This window comes from Telmatherina bonti, assembly GCF_933228915.1.
Source record: "Telmatherina bonti genome assembly, chromosome: 19".
Lineage (NCBI taxonomy): Eukaryota > Metazoa > Chordata > Actinopteri > Atheriniformes > Telmatherinidae > Telmatherina > Telmatherina bonti.
Genome location: NC_136617.1, coordinates 7,078,889 through 7,097,165, shown reverse-complemented (window position 1 = coordinate 7,097,165; position 18,277 = coordinate 7,078,889). Strand labels below are relative to the sequence as shown.

The window sequence follows — 18,277 nt, the reverse complement described above, 5'->3', positions numbered from 1 at the left end:
TCATTCGGCAATGTAGAGAACTTTATTGTTGGGTTTGAACTTTGCCATCGCAGCTTCCTCTGGAAGGCACGGACCTTCCTTTCCTGCGGAAACTTTTGCGATGGGCTTTTATCAGCATTATCCAGTCCTTGAGTAGAGAGATGTGCCTCAGAGAAGCCGGCGCTGGGTGAGAGGGGGGGTGAGGGCTCGCCGCGGCGGCGGCCCGCTCGTTCTGTCCGACGTCCTGCATGACGATTCATTTCTTCTTCTCGGCCTTCTGTGCAGACTTGGTGACCTTTCCTCCGGAGGGGGCTTTCTTCTCCACGGACTTGATGACGCCGACGGCAACCGTCTGCCTCATGTCGCGTACGGCGAAGCGACCTGAGAGGAGGACGGGACGGCGGGGGGGCAGAGTGCACGTTAAAACAAGCCATGAATGCAGCGTTGAATAAAAGCCAGAGAACAGCCGACTCACCCAGCGGGGGGTACTGGGAGAAGCTCTCAACACACATGGGTTTTCCAGGCACCATGGTGATGATGGCAGCGTCTCCGGACTTCAGAGCCTTGGGGTTGTCCTCGAGCTTCTTGCCAGAACGACGGTCGATCTTCTCCTTCAGCTCGCTGAACTTGCAGGCGATGTGAGCGGTGTGGCAGTCCAGCACGGGGGCGTAACCCTGAGCGATCTGACCGGGGTGGTTCAGGATGATGACCTGCGCAGAGGAGCAACACCAAGTCAGCCTCTGACATGTCCCCCACTGTTGTCCTGCTTGGCGTCAACGTCCAGATAAAATGCTTCAAACTGTACCAGAACCAGTCAGACAAGCAGTTTACCGCTGGTTTAACCCTAAAGCTTTCTGTGGTCTGCCTGATTGTTTTCTGGAAAAGAAGCGGAAAGTTTTTCATCCCAGAAACATCCAGACTTTATTTCTCAGGACCGTCTCAGCTTTAGAAACCCATCATGAGGAAGAAAAACCGTCACATGACCGATCAGCTGATAGATGCTGCAGAACGAAAACAGCCAAAACCAACAGATATGAAACTAATAATCACAAGTTAAAATAATCATCCCTAAAAAAACCTGTTTTCATGTTTCTTCCTCCAAATTTCCTTTACCTCCCGCTCTTCTCTGCTGCCCCGCTCGCCACGCGACATAAACTAGTTTGTCCACCTTAAACCAGATGAAAACTAGTCTTTTTTAAATTAACCAACTCACTCTAATTATCTAACCAGCTAACAACCTACTTAGTTAAAAATATTTCTCTTTTTTATTTTAAAAAAAATTGATTTTTATGCTTCGTTTTTAAATATCTGTGTGAAATGTTAAAAGAAAAGAAATATAAAGTTTAAAAAAGTAAAATAGGGAAAAAAAGAAAACAATTGAAAATCAAGTTGTTATTTTTAATCAAATTAAATAAATAACTTTTAGAATAAAAATAAAAAAAGAAATATATTGGAAAGCATTAAAAACTTAAATTGGAAAATCTAGTTTGTTTCTATTCCAGTAAAATATTTTTATTTAATCTTTTATCCCCTCAGCTTGTTTAGACTCCTCTCTGTGTGATGACCTCTCCATCCACTGCAGGGCCGCTCCTGCACGTTTTCAATGTTTCCCGCTCCAACACAGTCATCATGCACAACAGCGCTGGCTGTTGGATGCAGTTAGTTTAAGTCAGCTGTGTTGGAGCAGGGAAACACAGAAGTAGCCCTGATTTGTCCCAGAGGTCGTGTCACCGCTGCAGCATCAGGTGTGTTCATGGTAAATAACTGCTTTACACTCCTGAACTTCCTTCACACACGTTTGGCTGAATGTTAGAGTCCGGCTCGTCCAATCATGGCACTGATGAGCTCTTTCTGTTCGAGTCGCATGTTCTGCTGAAGTTCTTGTTGTTTTTGGAGCGATTCTCCAAGTAGCCAAAAGGCCAAAACTGGAACGGCAGAATGCTTCAGAGGTTTAGTTTCAGCGCCAGAAAGAGGATCATCTCCGTTGCTGTTTATATTCTATGTGAGGACAGACACTCGGGACAAAGTTTCATCAACATGAAGGATAAAATGGAGTGTTCTTCTTCTGCTGCTCACCTGAGCGGTGAAGTTCTCGGCAGCCAGGGGTGGGTCGTTCTTGCTGTCGCCGGCCACGTTTCCACGACGGATCTCCTTGACGGACACGTTCTTGACGTTGAAGCCGACATTGTCGCCGGGCAGAGCTTCGGACAGCGACTCGTGGTGCATCTCCACAGACTTGACCTCAGTGGTCAGGTTGGGGGGAGCGAAGGTGACGACCATGCCGGGCTTCAGGATACCGGTCTCAACACGTCCGACGGGGACGGTTCCGATTCCTGGAAGAGAGGGAGGCTGCGTGTTTTAGGAAACGGCTCCATTTGAATGGTTGTAAAGGAAAACACGGGTCGTTTTCTGCCTTCTGGGATGATTTATGAGAATCTCTGCAGGAAACATCAGATGTTTAAGACTTACAGTTGAGCTCATATGTCTTCATCCCCTTTCATTAAAGAAAAGGCTGAATTTACAACAGTCACTCAAATAACTGGAGACTTAAAAAAGGAACAAGAACTAAAAATTTGCAAAAATATAATTTAGTAATATAAGACACTGTTTTTTCATTTCATTGAGTTGAAAAAAAACCAAAACAAACAAACAAACAAATGTGTCCTGGACAAATTAGAGCACTTTTCTGTTGAACAGTGGGACAAAATACCTGTCAACAGGTGCAGAAGTCTGACTGAGAGGAACAGAAAACACCTGACTGGAGCGGAAACATTACAGGATTCTTCAACTAAATATTACTTTATGACTGATGGAATATGTAATAAATTATCTTGTTTGTTTGCTTTTTTTAAAAATATTTGTATTGAAGCAGAATCAGAAAATAATGTAATTATTTTAATAAAATTCTTATTTATTATTACTTTTGTCAATTTCAGCTTATTTTACAGGCAGCTGTTTTTTCCTTCTTTAATGAAAGGTATGAATAAAAATGAGCACAACTGTAATTTGCTTCTGCTGCATTTATTATGTTTTATTTTAATACTTCATCTCTAAATTGAGCTTCATCCCACCAATCAGATGAAGCGTCTGCCTCTCAGGATATTTATTTGTTTGAAATGAAGTCGGTCAAACTGCGTCTTTCTCGAGTGTTAAATTCATTTTTACATTTTTATTCTCCTCCCATAATGCTGAGAGAATGTGTGGTGTGCGGTACACGGCTGCTTGCGTGGAAATACTGAGAATATTTTAAATGTTGGGGTTTCTCCCTGCGACCTGTTCCTGTCTCTGGGATTCGCTCCAGCTTCCCTAAACGCTACGAAGCGGTTCGGAAAATGAGCTTTTTGGTGTTAAACCAGCTGATTGCAGAGTGTTCTGCAAGAAAAATGTGACATTTAAACAACTTTAGGGCCTTTTCTCTTCCAGCAGTTTGTACCAGGGTCCGGTCCCTCAGGGACCACGATCCTGCAGGTTTTCCATGCATCCCTCCTCATTGGCTGTTTGACCCTGTTAATGGGAGCCAGATGTGTTGGAGCAGGGATACATGGAAAACCTGCAGGCCCAGAGGACCGACTTTGGACAGCACTGGTTTACAGTGAAGACATGCAACCTTTGACCTTTTTTTTCTGCTGGATGAACTTCTAAACGTCGTCTTTAGTCCGTTTTTACTGTAACGATGCTTTCACTGCGTCTGTCTCCCGATCGCAGGATGTCCAGATGCTCGCTGGGCCACGACTTCCTTGGAAACTTGATCTGGGATCCTAATCTCGTTTTTCTGGTTTAAGATTAGCTAAATAAAAAACATAAACAACTAAAGTTTAGATGTAATGAACTTTGAGCTTCTTTCCAACAAGAATGTGAACCACTGCTGCTGTGTGAGTAGAGAAGACGATAAATGATGAAAATATTTTAGATTTGGGTGAAAAACGCTGAAAGTTCATCCTTACATTTCTGTTAAATAAAACGCTGAAGAGGTTAGGGTGAGTGTGGGTCAGGTTAAAGGACGGACTCCACCTGGAGAAGCCGACCAATCAGAGCAGATTTAAACTCCTCTGCTGAACTTTAACCTTTTCTAAAAGCTGCTTATTTACGTTTTTCACTCACCGCCGATTTTGTAGACGTCCTGCAGGGGCAGGCGGAGGGGCTTGTCGGTGGGACGGCTGGGGGGCATGATGGAGTCCAGCGCCTCCAGCAGCGTAATGCCTGAAGCTCCGCCCTCCTTGCGCTCGATCTTCCACCCCTTGAACCAGCTCATCTGAAGGAGAATCAGAGTGAAAGACGTTTAACGTGATACGAAGGAGGCAGAAAACTGGCAGGTTAAGCTGCGCCTCACCTTGTCACTGGCCTCCAGCATGTTGTCTCCGTGCCACCCGGAGATGGGCACGAAGGCGACCGTGGCGGGGTTGTAGCCGATCTTCTTGATGTAGGCGCTCACTTCCTTGGTGATCTCCTCAAAACGCTTCTGGCTGTAAGGGGGCTCGGTGGAGTCCATCTTGTTCACACCAACGATGAGCTGCTTCACACCCAGGGTGTAGGCCAGCAGGGCGTGCTCACGGGTCTGGCCGTTCTTAGAGATACCGGCCTCGAACTCACCAACACCAGCAGCGACGATCAGCACAGCGCAGTCGGCCTGGCCGGGGAGAGCTTCGTCAGAAGGCAAGCCCAGAGCAGGAAGCATGAGAGGAGAAAACAAGGTGGAACTTTTACCTGGGAGGTACCAGTGATCATGTTCTTGATGAAGTCCCTGTGTCCAGGAGCATCAATGATGGTCACGTAGTACTTGCTGGTCTCAAACTTCCACAGAGCAATGTCGATGGTGATACCACGCTCACGCTCGGCCTTCAGCTTGTCCAGCACCCAGGCGTATTTGAAGGAGCCCTTACCCATCTGAAAGAGGAGAGAAAGTACTTTATTTCCAGGGAATATCATCATCACAACAAGTGTTTAAGTATTCAAAACTCAATCTGTTGTTTTCCTTATATAGGCTATTATGAACTGGCTTTTATTTATTTATTTTTTGTCAGTAAAACATCTTGAGATGGCACTGCCCTGATTTGACGCTATATAAATAAAGTTGAATTGAAAAATATTTTTGATTAATGTTTTGTTCACTATTAAAATTTTACTTCATACAAATCAATGCTTTCGTTTAGATAACTAATATTTTCCCGTGCTATATCCTTTAATTGGGTGTCAAAGTCAAGAGTTAAAACTTTCTTAAATACAGACACATAGTAAAGATTGTCGTGTGTTTTAATGATTTTTAAGCCATTTTGAACTAACTTTTGGTCAACAAGAGGAATCAAAATGTACTGAAGTGACCTTTTCTTGTTTCTTTATATGCATCAGGTTGGTGTGTGTTTAATATGTCTACTGTCTTCTGTCAGATAAGATTAAATCAGGTGAGAACCACCAACATGACTGACAAAATCCTGGAACTACATCAGGCTTCGTCCTGCTTCGATGACCAGATCAGGAGAAAGATGACATTGTTCCGAATGTTTTAGCCTACAAACAAGCAATGAGCTAAAATTCACTAAAAGGTTAAATAGTTGGCTCTGTGGCTAATTTGTCTTATAATTTGATGTATTTGGGGTGTGAAAGATGAAAGTTATTGATATTAACCTTTATATTTAGTTAAGGGTCAATTTGACCCATTGCAGTTTTTGTGATGAACAAACTGCTGGTTAACTTTTCTTTTTCTTCATTAAAATTTGTGACTTTTCCTCTTCTGGGTTCATGAACTTTTCAATGAAATTTGGAGACTTTTATGTGTAGTTGAACATCTGTGCAATGTTTGCATGCAAAGATGATGTTGGGGGTCATTTTGACCCAGACACTTTAGTGTGGGTAAGTCGCTGATTAGAGTCAAAAATGTCTCTTTAATGTACCTAATTTTGATGTTTTTATTGCTTTAGAGTAGACATTCATACACAGACACTGCAGTGCGTCTGAGGATAGACTTTACTGTAAGTCTGTAGAATGAAGATCTTTCCAGCAACAATGTTTCTGGAGATATTTGACAAAATCTCAAGTCATCTGATTTGACAACCGCGATACCAGAGTGACATGAATAAGACAAGCTAGCTGCGATCACATGGTTGGGATAAATGGGTTGAAATTCTACCTTTGTTGTACAATCTTGGTTTGCATGTTACTGTCTGTGAGCGCCTTATTTCATTCAGGCGGTGCTGTCCTTTCCGACAGTACATGCCCAACAATCCTGCCAAGTATGGCTTAAAAATATGGATAGCTTCTGATTCAAAATCTAGCTATACATAAAATATGTAAGTGTACACTGGAAAGCCACCTGGAGGTGCGTAACATCACATGTGACAACTTCTTTACACCCACCTTGGACATGAACTTCTAAAGAACGCTGTATGTTTTTAACAGTCAGAAAAAATAAGCCAGAACCGACAGAAAACACACAGTTGCTGTCTGTCCATCATCTGGATGACATTGAAAATGTTCAGAATGAGAAAATCAGAGAAAATGGGGCAAGTTAGAAGTGTTTGTGAAAAGGGAAAAACAAAAATAGTTCTTAAGTACAGTGTTGTAGTTCAAAGATTGTATTGAATGTCTCTTTTCTACACATTTACATAATCTGAAGTGTTATTGGTTGAACTAGTTTTTTTTAATGTAGTAAGTAGATTTACACAGTGTGGGTCAAAAGGACCCGCAACATAATCAATGTGATTTTTTAAACACAATACAAGGGTTAATCCCATAGACTGTAATATAGAGAGGTTAATCCTCAGTATAGGAAATGGTGTGAATCATTTTGCCAGTGATGCAGTACCAGCTGCAAACGGTAGGTGGCGACATTAACCAGTCATATGAGCGAGCTGTAGTTTTCATCATGTATGTGATGAACTTCCATCATGTCTCATTCAGTTTAATAATCTAAATAAAACCCTGAAACCAACCTCAGCAGCTTCCTTCTCGAACTTCTCGATGGTTCTCTTGTCGATTCCTCCGCATTTATAGATCAGGTGTCCGGTGGTTGTGGACTTGCCGGAGTCGACATGTCCAATGACCACGATGTTGATGTGTGTCTTTTCCTTACCCATTTTTATTTACCGGCTACAAACAAAAAGGACAGCAGTTATAAATGCGTTTATATGCATTTTTAAAGCTACAAATTTAAAACACCAATGGAGTAATGGTTTATATGTATTAATTTGTTAATTAGGGGAGGATTTCTCGTTTAAACTGTTTAACATGAAACTGCCTAATTTCCCCCAAACTTCGACATAAATAATCTTGGACTTTTCGCCTTTAACACGTTCTGCTTTCTGACGTCAGTGCGCGTGCACGAGGCCGGTGAGTCACGCGCCACGTGCTGGACGAGCACCGGCTTCCAGCCTCCATGTTGAGCACCGCCGCCATGTTGTCAACTGATGCAAGCGCGCACCCGTCACTCAGCATTTAGGAGCTGTGCGCGTTCACGACGGTAGAGAAACAAGCGTGACTGGCAGAAATGAGCTCAAATATCCACCAAAACCAGCCTTTCCTCCTCAAAATACCAACTTTAACAAGCCAAACAGACACAAGCCAGTACAAATATATAAAATAAGGCAGTAAAGACCAAAACTAAGTTAGCAACCTTTTAAAATAAGTACATTAGTGCAATTATTGCTTCAAGGAATAGAAATAAACCAGATCTCACACCTCAACATGAGGAATAAGCCCTCAAATGAAGCCCAGATCCAGTTTAGACTTTGTTCCATCCCATTAACACATTTCTCCAGGTTTGAGTTCAAATAAGCATTAAATCCACCAACCTGAGCCCAGCAACTACCACGACCACCCTGAATTAAAAGCAGAAGCAAAAAAGGACAGAACATGAGCCGTGCAGACTTTTTATACTGCCGCAGGCGAGGGAGGGTTGGCAGGCTCTGGTTGGTGTCCGAGTAAAATAAAGGGGTGCCATTGGCTGGGGTGGCATGTATCCCAAGGAGGCGATTGGACAACAAATGCATCACCGGACGCAGATAGTCTGGTCTACAACAGCTGCAGCAGACAGGCTCCACTGTCGCAGCTAAAAACTGCTCCAACTGCAGCACTGAAGGACACAGACAAGCCAATTGCAATTTTTTCAAAGACATTTATTTTTATTAGTTACCAGCAGCTTTTCTTTCCAATTTGTGGCATTTTAACATTGAGATACGGTTCTAAACCTTTTGCAACTTCAACTGAACTGAGAAGAGGCACTGTCCTGTGATTCAGTAAGAGACAACGCCACAGAGTTCTTTTTTCCTGCGAAAACTTTTGCGGTGGGTTTTAATCAGCATAAGCCAGTCCTTGAGGTGAGAGCTGTGCCTCAGAGAAGATGACCCAGGGTGGGAAGAAGATATGGGGAAGGAGGTGGCCCGCTGCTGCCGGCACACATCTGGTCGTTGGACGTCCTGCACAGCCATTCATTTCTTCTTCTGGGCCTTCTCTGCTGCCTTGGTTGTCTTTCCGGAAACCTCCTTGGTATCAACAGCCTTGATGACACCGACGGCCACGGTCTGCCTCATGTCACGCACAGCGAAACGACCTTGGATGGAAAAGGGTGAGCAGAATGTTAGAAACATTACAAACACTCAACATTTTGTTGCGTCCCTGTTGGTATGAAACCTACCGAGGGGAGGGTAGTTTGAGAAGGGCTCCACAACCATGGGCTTCTGTGGGATGAGTTTAACGATGGCGGCGTCTCCAGACTTGACGAACTTGGGGTTGTCCTCAAGCTTCTTTCCAGAACGACGGTCGATCTTCTCAATGAGCTCCTTGAACTTGCAGGCAATGTGAGCGGTGTGGCAGTCCAGGACTGGGGCGTAACCTTCATTGATCTGGCCTGGGTGGTTCAGGATGATGACCTGCAGATGGAGATGTGGTTAGAAGTCTGTCTGGTTCAACCAAACCATGAAATAACTGATTTTCTTTTAGCTTTTAAAAAAACTGCACAATGCCAACCTGGGCGTTGAAGCTGTCAGCAGCCTTGGGTGGGTCGTTCTTGCTGTCGCCAGCAACGTAGCCACGACGGATCTCCTTGACGGACACGTTCTTGACGTTGAAGCCGACGTTGTCACCAGGGACAGCCTCGGGCAGGGACTCGTGGTGCATCTCCACAGACTTGACCTCAGTGGTCAGGTTGGGTGGAGCGAAGGTGACGACCATGCCGGGCTTCAGGACACCGGTCTCAACACGTCCAACGGGGACAGTTCCGATACCTGATAGAAGTTTCACGTTTTAATACCCAACATTTAAAAACTTTAATGACTTGTCTAAAAGTTTTTCCCTTACCACCGATTTTGTAGACGTCCTGCAGGGGCAGACGGAGGGGCTTGTCGGTGGGACGGCTGGGTGGCAGGATGGCATCCAGAGCCTCCAGAAGAGTGGTTCCACTGGCATTGCCCTCCTTGCGCTCAATCTTCCACCCCTTGAACCAGTTCATCTAAAAAGGAACACGTTGGGTGAACAAAATGCTACAAGAAGCGTTGGCTGGGTTTGGAGAGTGTCCATCCAACAGAAGACCCTCACCTTGTCACTGGCCTCCAGCATGTTGTCTCCATGCCATCCGGAGATGGGCACAAAGGCGACAGCAGCAGGGTTGTAGCCAATCTTCTTGATGTAGGTGCTCACTTCTTTTTGGATTTCCTCAAAACGGGCCTGGCTGTAAGGGGGCTCGGTGGAGTCCATCTTGTTGACACCAACGATGAGCTGCTTCACACCCAGGGTGAAAGCCAGCAGGGCGTGCTCACGGGTCTGGCCGTTCTTAGAGATACCGGCCTCGAACTCACCAACACCAGCAGCGACGATCAGCACAGCGCAGTCGGCCTATGCGGCGATTAACAAGACATTTAGTTGAAATGCAAACCAACAAGACAGCTTTCAAGCTCATGGGTTACTGGCGATTACCTGGGAGGTACCAGTGATCATGTTCTTGATGAAGTCCCTGTGTCCAGGAGCATCAATGATGGTCACGTAGTACTTGCTGGTCTCAAACTTCCACAGAGCAATGTCGATGGTGATACCACGCTCACGCTCGGCCTTCAGCTTGTCCAGCACCCAGGCGTATTTGAAGGAGCCCTTACCCATCTGAAAGAGGAGAGAAAGTACTTTATTTCCAGGGAATATCATCATCACAACAAGTGTTTAAGTATTCAAAATGTTTGATTCATTTAACTATTAAAATATTTGCTAGAAACAAAATGCTTTCGTTTACACAATTAAGCTTTTCCACTGCTGTGTCAACTGAGAATCAAAGTATGAGTTAAAACTTAACTATTTTGACAACATTGTAATACACACAGTAAAGGCTGTAGTCTGTTTTAATGATTTTAAAGCCGTTTTGAACTAACTGTTGGTCAACAAGAGGTATCAAAATGTACTAGAGTGACCTTTTCTTGTTTCTTTAAACGCATCCGGTTGGGGTGTGTTTAATTTGTCAACTGTATTCTGTTAAGACTAAATCAGGTGAGAACCACTAACATAATTGACAAATCCTGGAACTATATCATGCTTTGATATAGTTCCAACTGTTTTAGCCTACAAACAAGCAATGAGCTAAACTTCACTTAAAAGTTAAATTGTTGGCTCTGTGGCTAATTTGTCTTGTAATTTGGTGCATTTATTTAAATATAGTTTTTAAAAATAGGCTTATGTTTGGACATATTTTAAGGCTCACAAGACACCATTTGCTAAAGCAATACACAAAAACTCATGGGAGGTTTAATTAAATTCATGACAGTTGGTTCTCTTATTCCTAATTAAAACATAACATTTCCAGGTGTTAGAACCTGTAAAAATGCAGTTTATTCGGTGTTTAACTGTACAGCAGCCTCTGGCCTACACCGAACAAAGTGCACCGTCACCATTAGCGCCGCCCGTCAAGCCCCACCCCGCGCGCGCGCACCCGCCTGCTACACCCGCGTGCCGGGCAGCTGAGCTCAGAGCAGGCACGCTGACGCCGCCATCTTGGTTCCAAAGATAAGAAAACTAAACGTTAACACCGCCATCTTGGCTCAAAACATAATAAAATTAAACATAAAAATGAAACACAAACCTCAGCAGCTTCCTTCTCGAACTTCTCGATGGTTCTCTTGTCGATTCCTCCGCACTTGTAGATCAGGTGACCGGTGGAAGTGGACTTTCCTGAGTCGACATGGCCAATGACCACGATGTTGATGTGGGTCTTTTCCTTTCCCATTGTGTTAGTTTCTGACAAGGACAAAAAAATTAAATAAAACTAAAGCCGTTTGCTTCATTAAGTCGAATATGAGCTTAAATTACATCATATAAAAAGGGGACGTTAACTGAACCCAGTTCAATCTGACCTCGACTCTCTCAGGAGTCGACTTAAATACCCAAAGGGAGTCCAATAAAGCTCATGTTTTATATAAAACCGTGTTACATTTAATTTCCAGTTTCACAGTTTCTGTACGGTGAGTGGCAGGAATCGCAAAAAGGCGGCGGCCGCTAGGCCTCACGCGGCCACAGGCCAGCCAGGAGACACGTGTTACTCCCACAGCCACGTCGGGTAAAGTTACAAAGATCTCCAAATATTTGGAGCCTATGGTGCCCAGACTCCAACACCTGTCGCTGGGAAACACGTCCAGCTGTTCCAAGGAGGAGAGAAGAGAAATGCCATTAAAGCATCCTGGGATGTCCGCTTTCCCAGCCTCCTTTGTTCCTTTTCCCCCCACATTTCTCCTCCCTCATTTCCCGTCTTCTGTCTAAAAACTTAACCGAACTCAAACACACAAGAAGACGCTTTTACCTAACAAATTCCCAAGGAAAAGCTGGAAAACGCTCCATAAAGTCAGCTAATTTAAAATCTACAGGTTAGCATCAAGTTACATAACCTAAAAGAGCCAAGTTTTATACTAGTAAAGCCACAAAAGGGAGGGAAATTAAACTCACATTGAACCTATGGAACACCATATAAAGAGTTAAAGGTTCGCGGCTGGTTTTCTGGCTACATGACCGAAAAAACGTGAACTTACCGGTGTTTTTGGGTATTCACGGCCAAAGCTGCTGCCCCTAGCCAGGTAACAGAAAGAGGAAGAGTGGGGCCGGACTGGGAGGTTTTATACTGAATGGGAGGCGGCCTGACTTCCCGTCGCCCTCCCCGGTGCAAACCCCGCAAATCACACGCATTCCTGCAAAAAACGTCAGCACGCCGCCGCAACATGCATGATGCCTCATCCGCAGGGATGGCGACTTCATCCCAGCACAGAGACCAGCCAGAAAAGGCACAAAAATCCACTTCACCATGCAGGGAGTCACCGTTTTCTGTCATTCAGCACAAACAAGTCCTTCATCTTTTTACTCATCAACAACTATAATTAAGTTTTTACACATGAAGAACTGTAAAAACTTATTTATATTTATACTACAGGTCAATATATGACACATCATGTAAGCTACTGGACTAATTACATCAATTATAGTGTGTTTTTTAACATAACTTCTCATAATGGGCCAAAATATTGCTTTAAAAGGTGAATAAATCAAATAAAATGATAAAGTTTAGGGTTTTAGGAACATCACAGTTGATAATAAGATTCACCAGATGCAATAATCTAATTTTTTATGTTATTATGAAACCAAATAGCATATTTTACAAGTTTCAAAGCTTTAAATTAGCTCCAGTAGGAACACCTAAGTCCATATGGACCCCCAGCTCCTGCTCCCCCTGCCGTCCCACCCACCAGCAACACTTGGAACGACTCATCCGCCTGATTAGATTATCTAAATCCTTAAGAGATTTGCATTCAAACAAGAGGCCAGATTGTGAAAAGATGAACTCCTGCCGTTCTTCAGACACCTTATCCATAACATTACATTCCCGGCAGACGCATACCGAAGCCTCTGATTGGATTTAAAGTGACAATTCAGGAAAAGAAGCTGATTTAAACACAGAAAATTGTGTTTTAGACGCCATATAAACACCTACTTTCCATCTACATAAAACAACCCAACTAAAGCTTCAGTTTAGGAAGGAATATTTACACCAAATCTAGTACAAATTATCTCATATCTGTAGCATAAAAACATCTTTCAGGTTATATGTATAAACTGCGTAAAGGGGAAATCAGCTGGTGTGGGATCAGGATGCTGTTTGAGGGTCAAGAGGTCAGACTTGGCTTCCTCCACTGTGGCATGGAGCCCAGTACGAAGGCAGCTGGCGGTCGCTCGCTCTAACTCCTCTTTGCTGGGGTTTTTTTGCAGTTCAGGTAACAGCCACTTCGACTTGGCAGCTGCTGCTTTCACTCAGCAAAGAGCAGAGCGACAATCAGGGAGGAGGGAAAAGAAAGCTTTAAAAAGCCCACAAAGGCAGAACTATTAGTGTTCAGTTAAAAATACAGACTACATGCGTGCCTTTTTCTCACATGGATGTGGACTAAAAACAGGTCGTGTTTTAAATCACATAAGCAAACCTGTCCATCGAGATCGGGATTAAGGTTATACTTGAAGAGCCGCACCAATGATTACCAACACAAAATGCTTCATGCATCAGATTTTACGTCTGCAGAAACTGTCTTTCATTTCCAAAGATGCTTAAAGGTAAGAAACAGGTTTCTCCAGTTTGGTTGTAAGTCTGAACCACAGTTACTTCTTTAGATGAAAACACAGTTTTCACAGCAGTTTTGTGCCACTCACTGTCACCAAAGGGTTTAGTGTAGTCTTTCTTGTGTCCACAATAACATACGTGACACACACACGCGCACACACACACACACACACACACACATATATATATATATATATATATATATATATATATATATATATATATATATATATATATATATATATATATATATATATATATATATATATATATATGTTGGTTTCCTTATATAGGCTATTATGAATTGGCTTTCATTATGTTCCTTTTTTTCTGTCTGTAAAGCGTCTTGAGATGGCATTGCCGTGATTTGATGGTAGATAAATAAAGTTGAATTGAACTGAATAAATGTTTATGTAATTCCTCTGATGTCCATTGAGGATCAAAATGTAAATATGACATAATGTCGTAATTATGGGCAACCAAACGTAAACCATTTACTATGCTTTTTGTCATAATGGACCACAGTTTATTAAGAGAAACTAAACACAACATATCACTACAAACGCCTCATGCAAACTATCAAGCACGGCGGTGGAAGGTTAATGATTTGGGTTGTTTTTGCACTCAAAGTAACCGGCACGTTGCAGTCAGTGGACCATGAACTCTAAAGTATTCTAGAGTGAAATGTGAGACCATGTCTCTGACTGCTAAAGCAGCTAAAGAATCAAGTTGTTGACATGATCCAAGTGTTAGCATTCAGACTTACAAGCCATCTTGTCTTTACTACCAGACTGAAATGCTGCGTTAGGACCTTCAGGGAGCTGCAGAAACCTCAATGAACTGAAACAACGTTATCAGTAAGACTGGGCCGAGTAGAAGGCATCGCTCAGCTCTGCAGGCAAAACATGGAGAAGAACTTTTCTAGACAGTTTGTTAATGCACACCCCAAGAAGTCTGGTGAACCTAAGGGATGTTGGGGCTTTCAGACGCAGCTTTTTCACAACATTTTGGTTATCAGTTTATCAGTAAAAATGCTTAAAGGCTGTTTATCCAGTTATTCTAGACAGTTAGCTTAACAGCTGAACGTCTAGCTAATGAGGATTTTGAGAAGCCTAGCAAGTTAGGTATTGTGCCAAGTGAATAGTTAGCTAAGCGTCTAATGAGAAGGCTAGTTAGAAGGTTAGCAGATTTGGTATTATGCTAAGTTAATAGTTAGCAAACCCTCTAGCTAACTAGAAGTCTAGTTAGAAGGCTATCAAATTGGGGATTGGGCTAAATTACTAGTTAGCAAACCCTCTAGCTAAAGAGAAGGCTTGTGAGAACAGTGAGCTAGCTAGATAGCTAATTTGCTTTGTAAATAAATGGATAAATACAAATAATAGATGTAAACATTAATCAGAACAAACATTGTAAATCACAAAAATGAATAAAACAATATAAACTAAAGAAGTTTGTTGGTTAGCATACTTTATGTGTTCATGCAGAAGCAACTAAATCCATCTTGTTCTGATTTGGATGTTTTTCCGGTTTAATAAAAGTCAGGACACGAAACTATTGTGTCCATCGTGATTATAAGACATATTACAACAATGTCTGACGTTGCCTTTGAGAATGTACAAGCTTTGTGTGTAGTAAAATGCAGAAGGGCTTATTTTGATTGAAATAAGAGAAATTCAAGGTTACTGTGCTCATTTAAAAAAAGAAAAACCCTAAAACACACTTGAAGTACAGGTAACCAGGTCTGTCATCAAAATATCAAGTTGTTGTAGGTGAAGTTTTCATAACAACACCAAGGTGAGATTTCTAGTTTATTAAATGTGGTGCACAGACACCTCACACACAGGAACGTGACCTGTTTTTCCAGGAGTGCAGCAGTGATTACTGCCATGGTCGCCATTCAGCTCAGCATATCGAGACATCACAACCTTTGGTCTCATATTTCAGATAATACACTGTTTCCTGTGTGCTGAGTTCAGGTCAAATAGGACACAGCATGTTAACAACTGGCATAATCTGACAGCTCAGAACTGTTAGATCGCATAAAGACTGATGCAGGTTCTGTTTATTTGCTTTCAGGTGTTTCATGATCAGCTGCAGCGATTTGGTCCATTGGCTTTGACATCACATGGAAGAAAACCTCAACATTTCCATCCTGTTTTAGATGCTTTCAGTCAAAACTACCAGCAGGATTCATCTTCAGGCTTATGAGCAACATTTTAAGCAGCGTGCACTGCACATGCAATGCTCCTGATATGCAGAGCTATCCTGGTAATGATAACGATGAGTGATCGGAGCAAAGTACAGCAGCTGTGTTCTGATTTCAGACAGCAAGGAGAGCAGGACGGCAGAGAGGGGGAAGCATTTCAGTGTGGGAAAAACGGAGAATGTGATTCAACAGGCTGACCGACTGGCAGCCAGGCGCTGGCAGGACGTCAACAATGAGTCATCCAGTGTGAGGGGTTGTCATAGCAACGGGGCAGATGATCATTTTACTGGCAACGAGGAAATAATGCCGGATGGACAGATATGCATTGCAGATCTTTAAAAGAATCAGGAATATTCTAAATAAAACTACTGAATGAAATGAATATTCTAATTAAGGATGAACATGATTCAATCAGTCATGCTCATATCAGCTCCTTCTCAGAGCTTTGTCTAAAGCTTTCCTCAAATGTGAAAGTTTTTAACAATTTTCTTTGTTTTCAGTTACATTTGTGACAAAATAAAACAAAAAAACAGTTATCAGCTATTGTGTATATATAAGGAATTGTAATGTCACAATTTATGATATTTATAAATGTTTCTAATATTTATTATGTATTTTTTATAAATATTACAATTATAAATGTGAAATATGGCACACATACAAGGAGCTGCAGACAAAGAAAAGGTTTCAATTTTCTTTTCAACATATATCTGAAGTGAAAAATGGCTTTTTGAAGATGTATTTTGACAACATGTTTCCAAATGTTGTCCACGAATGACAATTCATTTGTCTCAAGCTCACTGAGGTGTACCCATAGATGGAAAATAAAGAATATTTTATACAGAAAAGGAAGGAACATAATCCTTTCTATTGTAAATTGAAGAATCTTCTGGCAGTTTTACGAAATCTTTTCTGAATGTCTGTGTGGTTGCATGACAAAAATCACTGCCGGCATTCAGAGAGCTGCACTTCACCAGCATTCATGTGCACAGAGGCAGTCGTAGGCAGCTCAATCTGAATTGCAATGTCAGCAAACTGCAAATGCATCCAGACCTGGGAAACAGTTAATGCAAATAAAACCCAACAGCAGCACAATTGTCATCTTTACATTGTCATTGTGAACGCCTGAATCACATTTACAAAGTAATCTTTTGGTGTCAAGACTATCATCTCGGTTCGGTTTCACATCCTCCGTTTTCTCTCACATGCAAAGTTTAGTTTTGGGGGGGTTGCCTTTTGTATTTTTACCTGGATGTCTGACTCAGACAAGCTCTTACAACAGCTTTTCTCAACATTTTTGTCATTTGTTTCCACTTGAAATAGATCTGTAAAGCCTGTACCTGTAAAAATAAACATGACTTTACCCCTGTTTATGAAAAAGCTTTTTATATCTTCAAATAATAAAAACAACACCAACAGAACAAACTTAAACCTGCTAGGATTCAATTTCTAATGTTTTCAGTGTTAACAAAACCAACAAGTTATTCTGTTTTCTATGTTGGTTTCGTTGTATTTATTTCTTGTTAATGTTGTAATTATCTCCAAATAAAATAAGTTGTTTTTCCATTATAGTGTGAAATGTTGTCAAAATAAAAAGAAAATGTGATAAATGTTGAACAAGAATTCGAATGATCAATAATCCCACAGCTCAAATAGGGTCTGTGCATTCAGCATTAATTAGAAAAAAACACTTCAATATGGTATGTCTGATATATTCTTTACTTTAAAGCTGTAGTGGGATTTAAATGTGAACCTGGATGAAAAAAAAATTAAGCTTATTTATCTGGGAAATTTTGATACTAATTTAAATTGGAAGAAATATTTCATATCAAACTGAAACAGCAATGGATATTTCTCTTTTAAACCCTGGTTCTGGACTTTACTAATTGTCTGCATATGTGGTTTTCTGTTTAAACTTTGATTAAAACAAAAAAATGTTACTTGTTATTTGAATATTTTTCTTAATTTCTTCATTTTAATTTTTTAAAAACATTCATAAAGTTGTTCTTAAAAATGTAAAAAACCTTCCTAAGCAGTTGTTTTTACTTTAAATTTGTCATTATGCAAAAAAATGAAATAAAATGATCAGTTTTCATCAACAACATGCAAGACAGTCATATACTTACTGTTTAAAAAAAAAAAAAAAAAAAAAAAAACAGTTTTGATTAAATCTTTAGTTTTCAACATTTGGAGATTCCTAAAATCCAGTGATGGCTGCTACGTTTATTTTCTGCCTGCAATCCAGGGATGCCAACAGAAATTTTATTTAAGGGTTGCCATAGGGTGGCCAGGGAAAACGTGTGGGTGGCCAAGAATTATTAAGCATATGATTTATAACTACAAAAGTTGTTGTATGTTTTTTTTGTGGACATGATTTTGCACAAAACAAATAATCTGGTGCTACAGCCAGACTGTTGAGTAAAATTTTACATGTTTGAAAGTCATCATCTACTTTTATGTCCAAAACAGAACAAAGTGGAAGTAGAAAAAGATCGTTTCCTGCCGTTTCAGACACTTCAGTGTAAGATGAA

At 41.5% G+C, this 18,277-nt stretch overlaps 2 protein-coding genes across 3 annotated transcripts; both read right to left on the bottom strand.

The window, feature by feature from the left end:
* Positions 1–7,885, bottom strand: LOC306769825 (elongation factor 1-alpha). Of its 2 annotated transcripts, none has more exons than XM_079258557.1 (8): positions 7,764–7,885; positions 6,906–7,062; positions 4,684–4,863; positions 4,310–4,606; positions 4,081–4,231; positions 2,056–2,312; positions 455–689; positions 1–360 (listed from the first exon to the last, which is right to left on the bottom strand). In XM_079258557.1, the coding sequence occupies exons 2-8, from the start codon at positions 7,047–7,049 to the stop codon at positions 236–238; spliced, it is 1,389 nt and encodes a 462-aa protein (XP_079114683.1). In that variant the 5' UTR covers positions 7,050–7,062; positions 7,764–7,885; the 3' UTR covers positions 1–235. The 2 variants fall into 2 exon arrangements, with proteins under 2 accessions (XP_079114683.1, XP_079114684.1); XM_079258558.1 differs by having other exon boundaries at positions 7,651–7,792.
* A 187-nt stretch (positions 7,886–8,072) lies between these two features.
* Positions 8,073–12,056, bottom strand: LOC306770281 (elongation factor 1-alpha). The gene is made up of 8 exons (XM_079259128.1): positions 11,970–12,056; positions 11,030–11,184; positions 9,883–10,062; positions 9,505–9,801; positions 9,268–9,418; positions 8,938–9,194; positions 8,606–8,840; positions 8,073–8,521 (listed from the first exon to the last, which is right to left on the bottom strand). Exons 2-8 carry the CDS (start codon positions 11,171–11,173, stop codon positions 8,400–8,402), a joined length of 1,386 nt encoding a protein of 461 aa, XP_079115254.1. The 5' UTR covers positions 11,174–11,184; positions 11,970–12,056; the 3' UTR covers positions 8,073–8,399.
* Between the last annotated feature and the right edge of the window lie 6,221 nt (positions 12,057–18,277).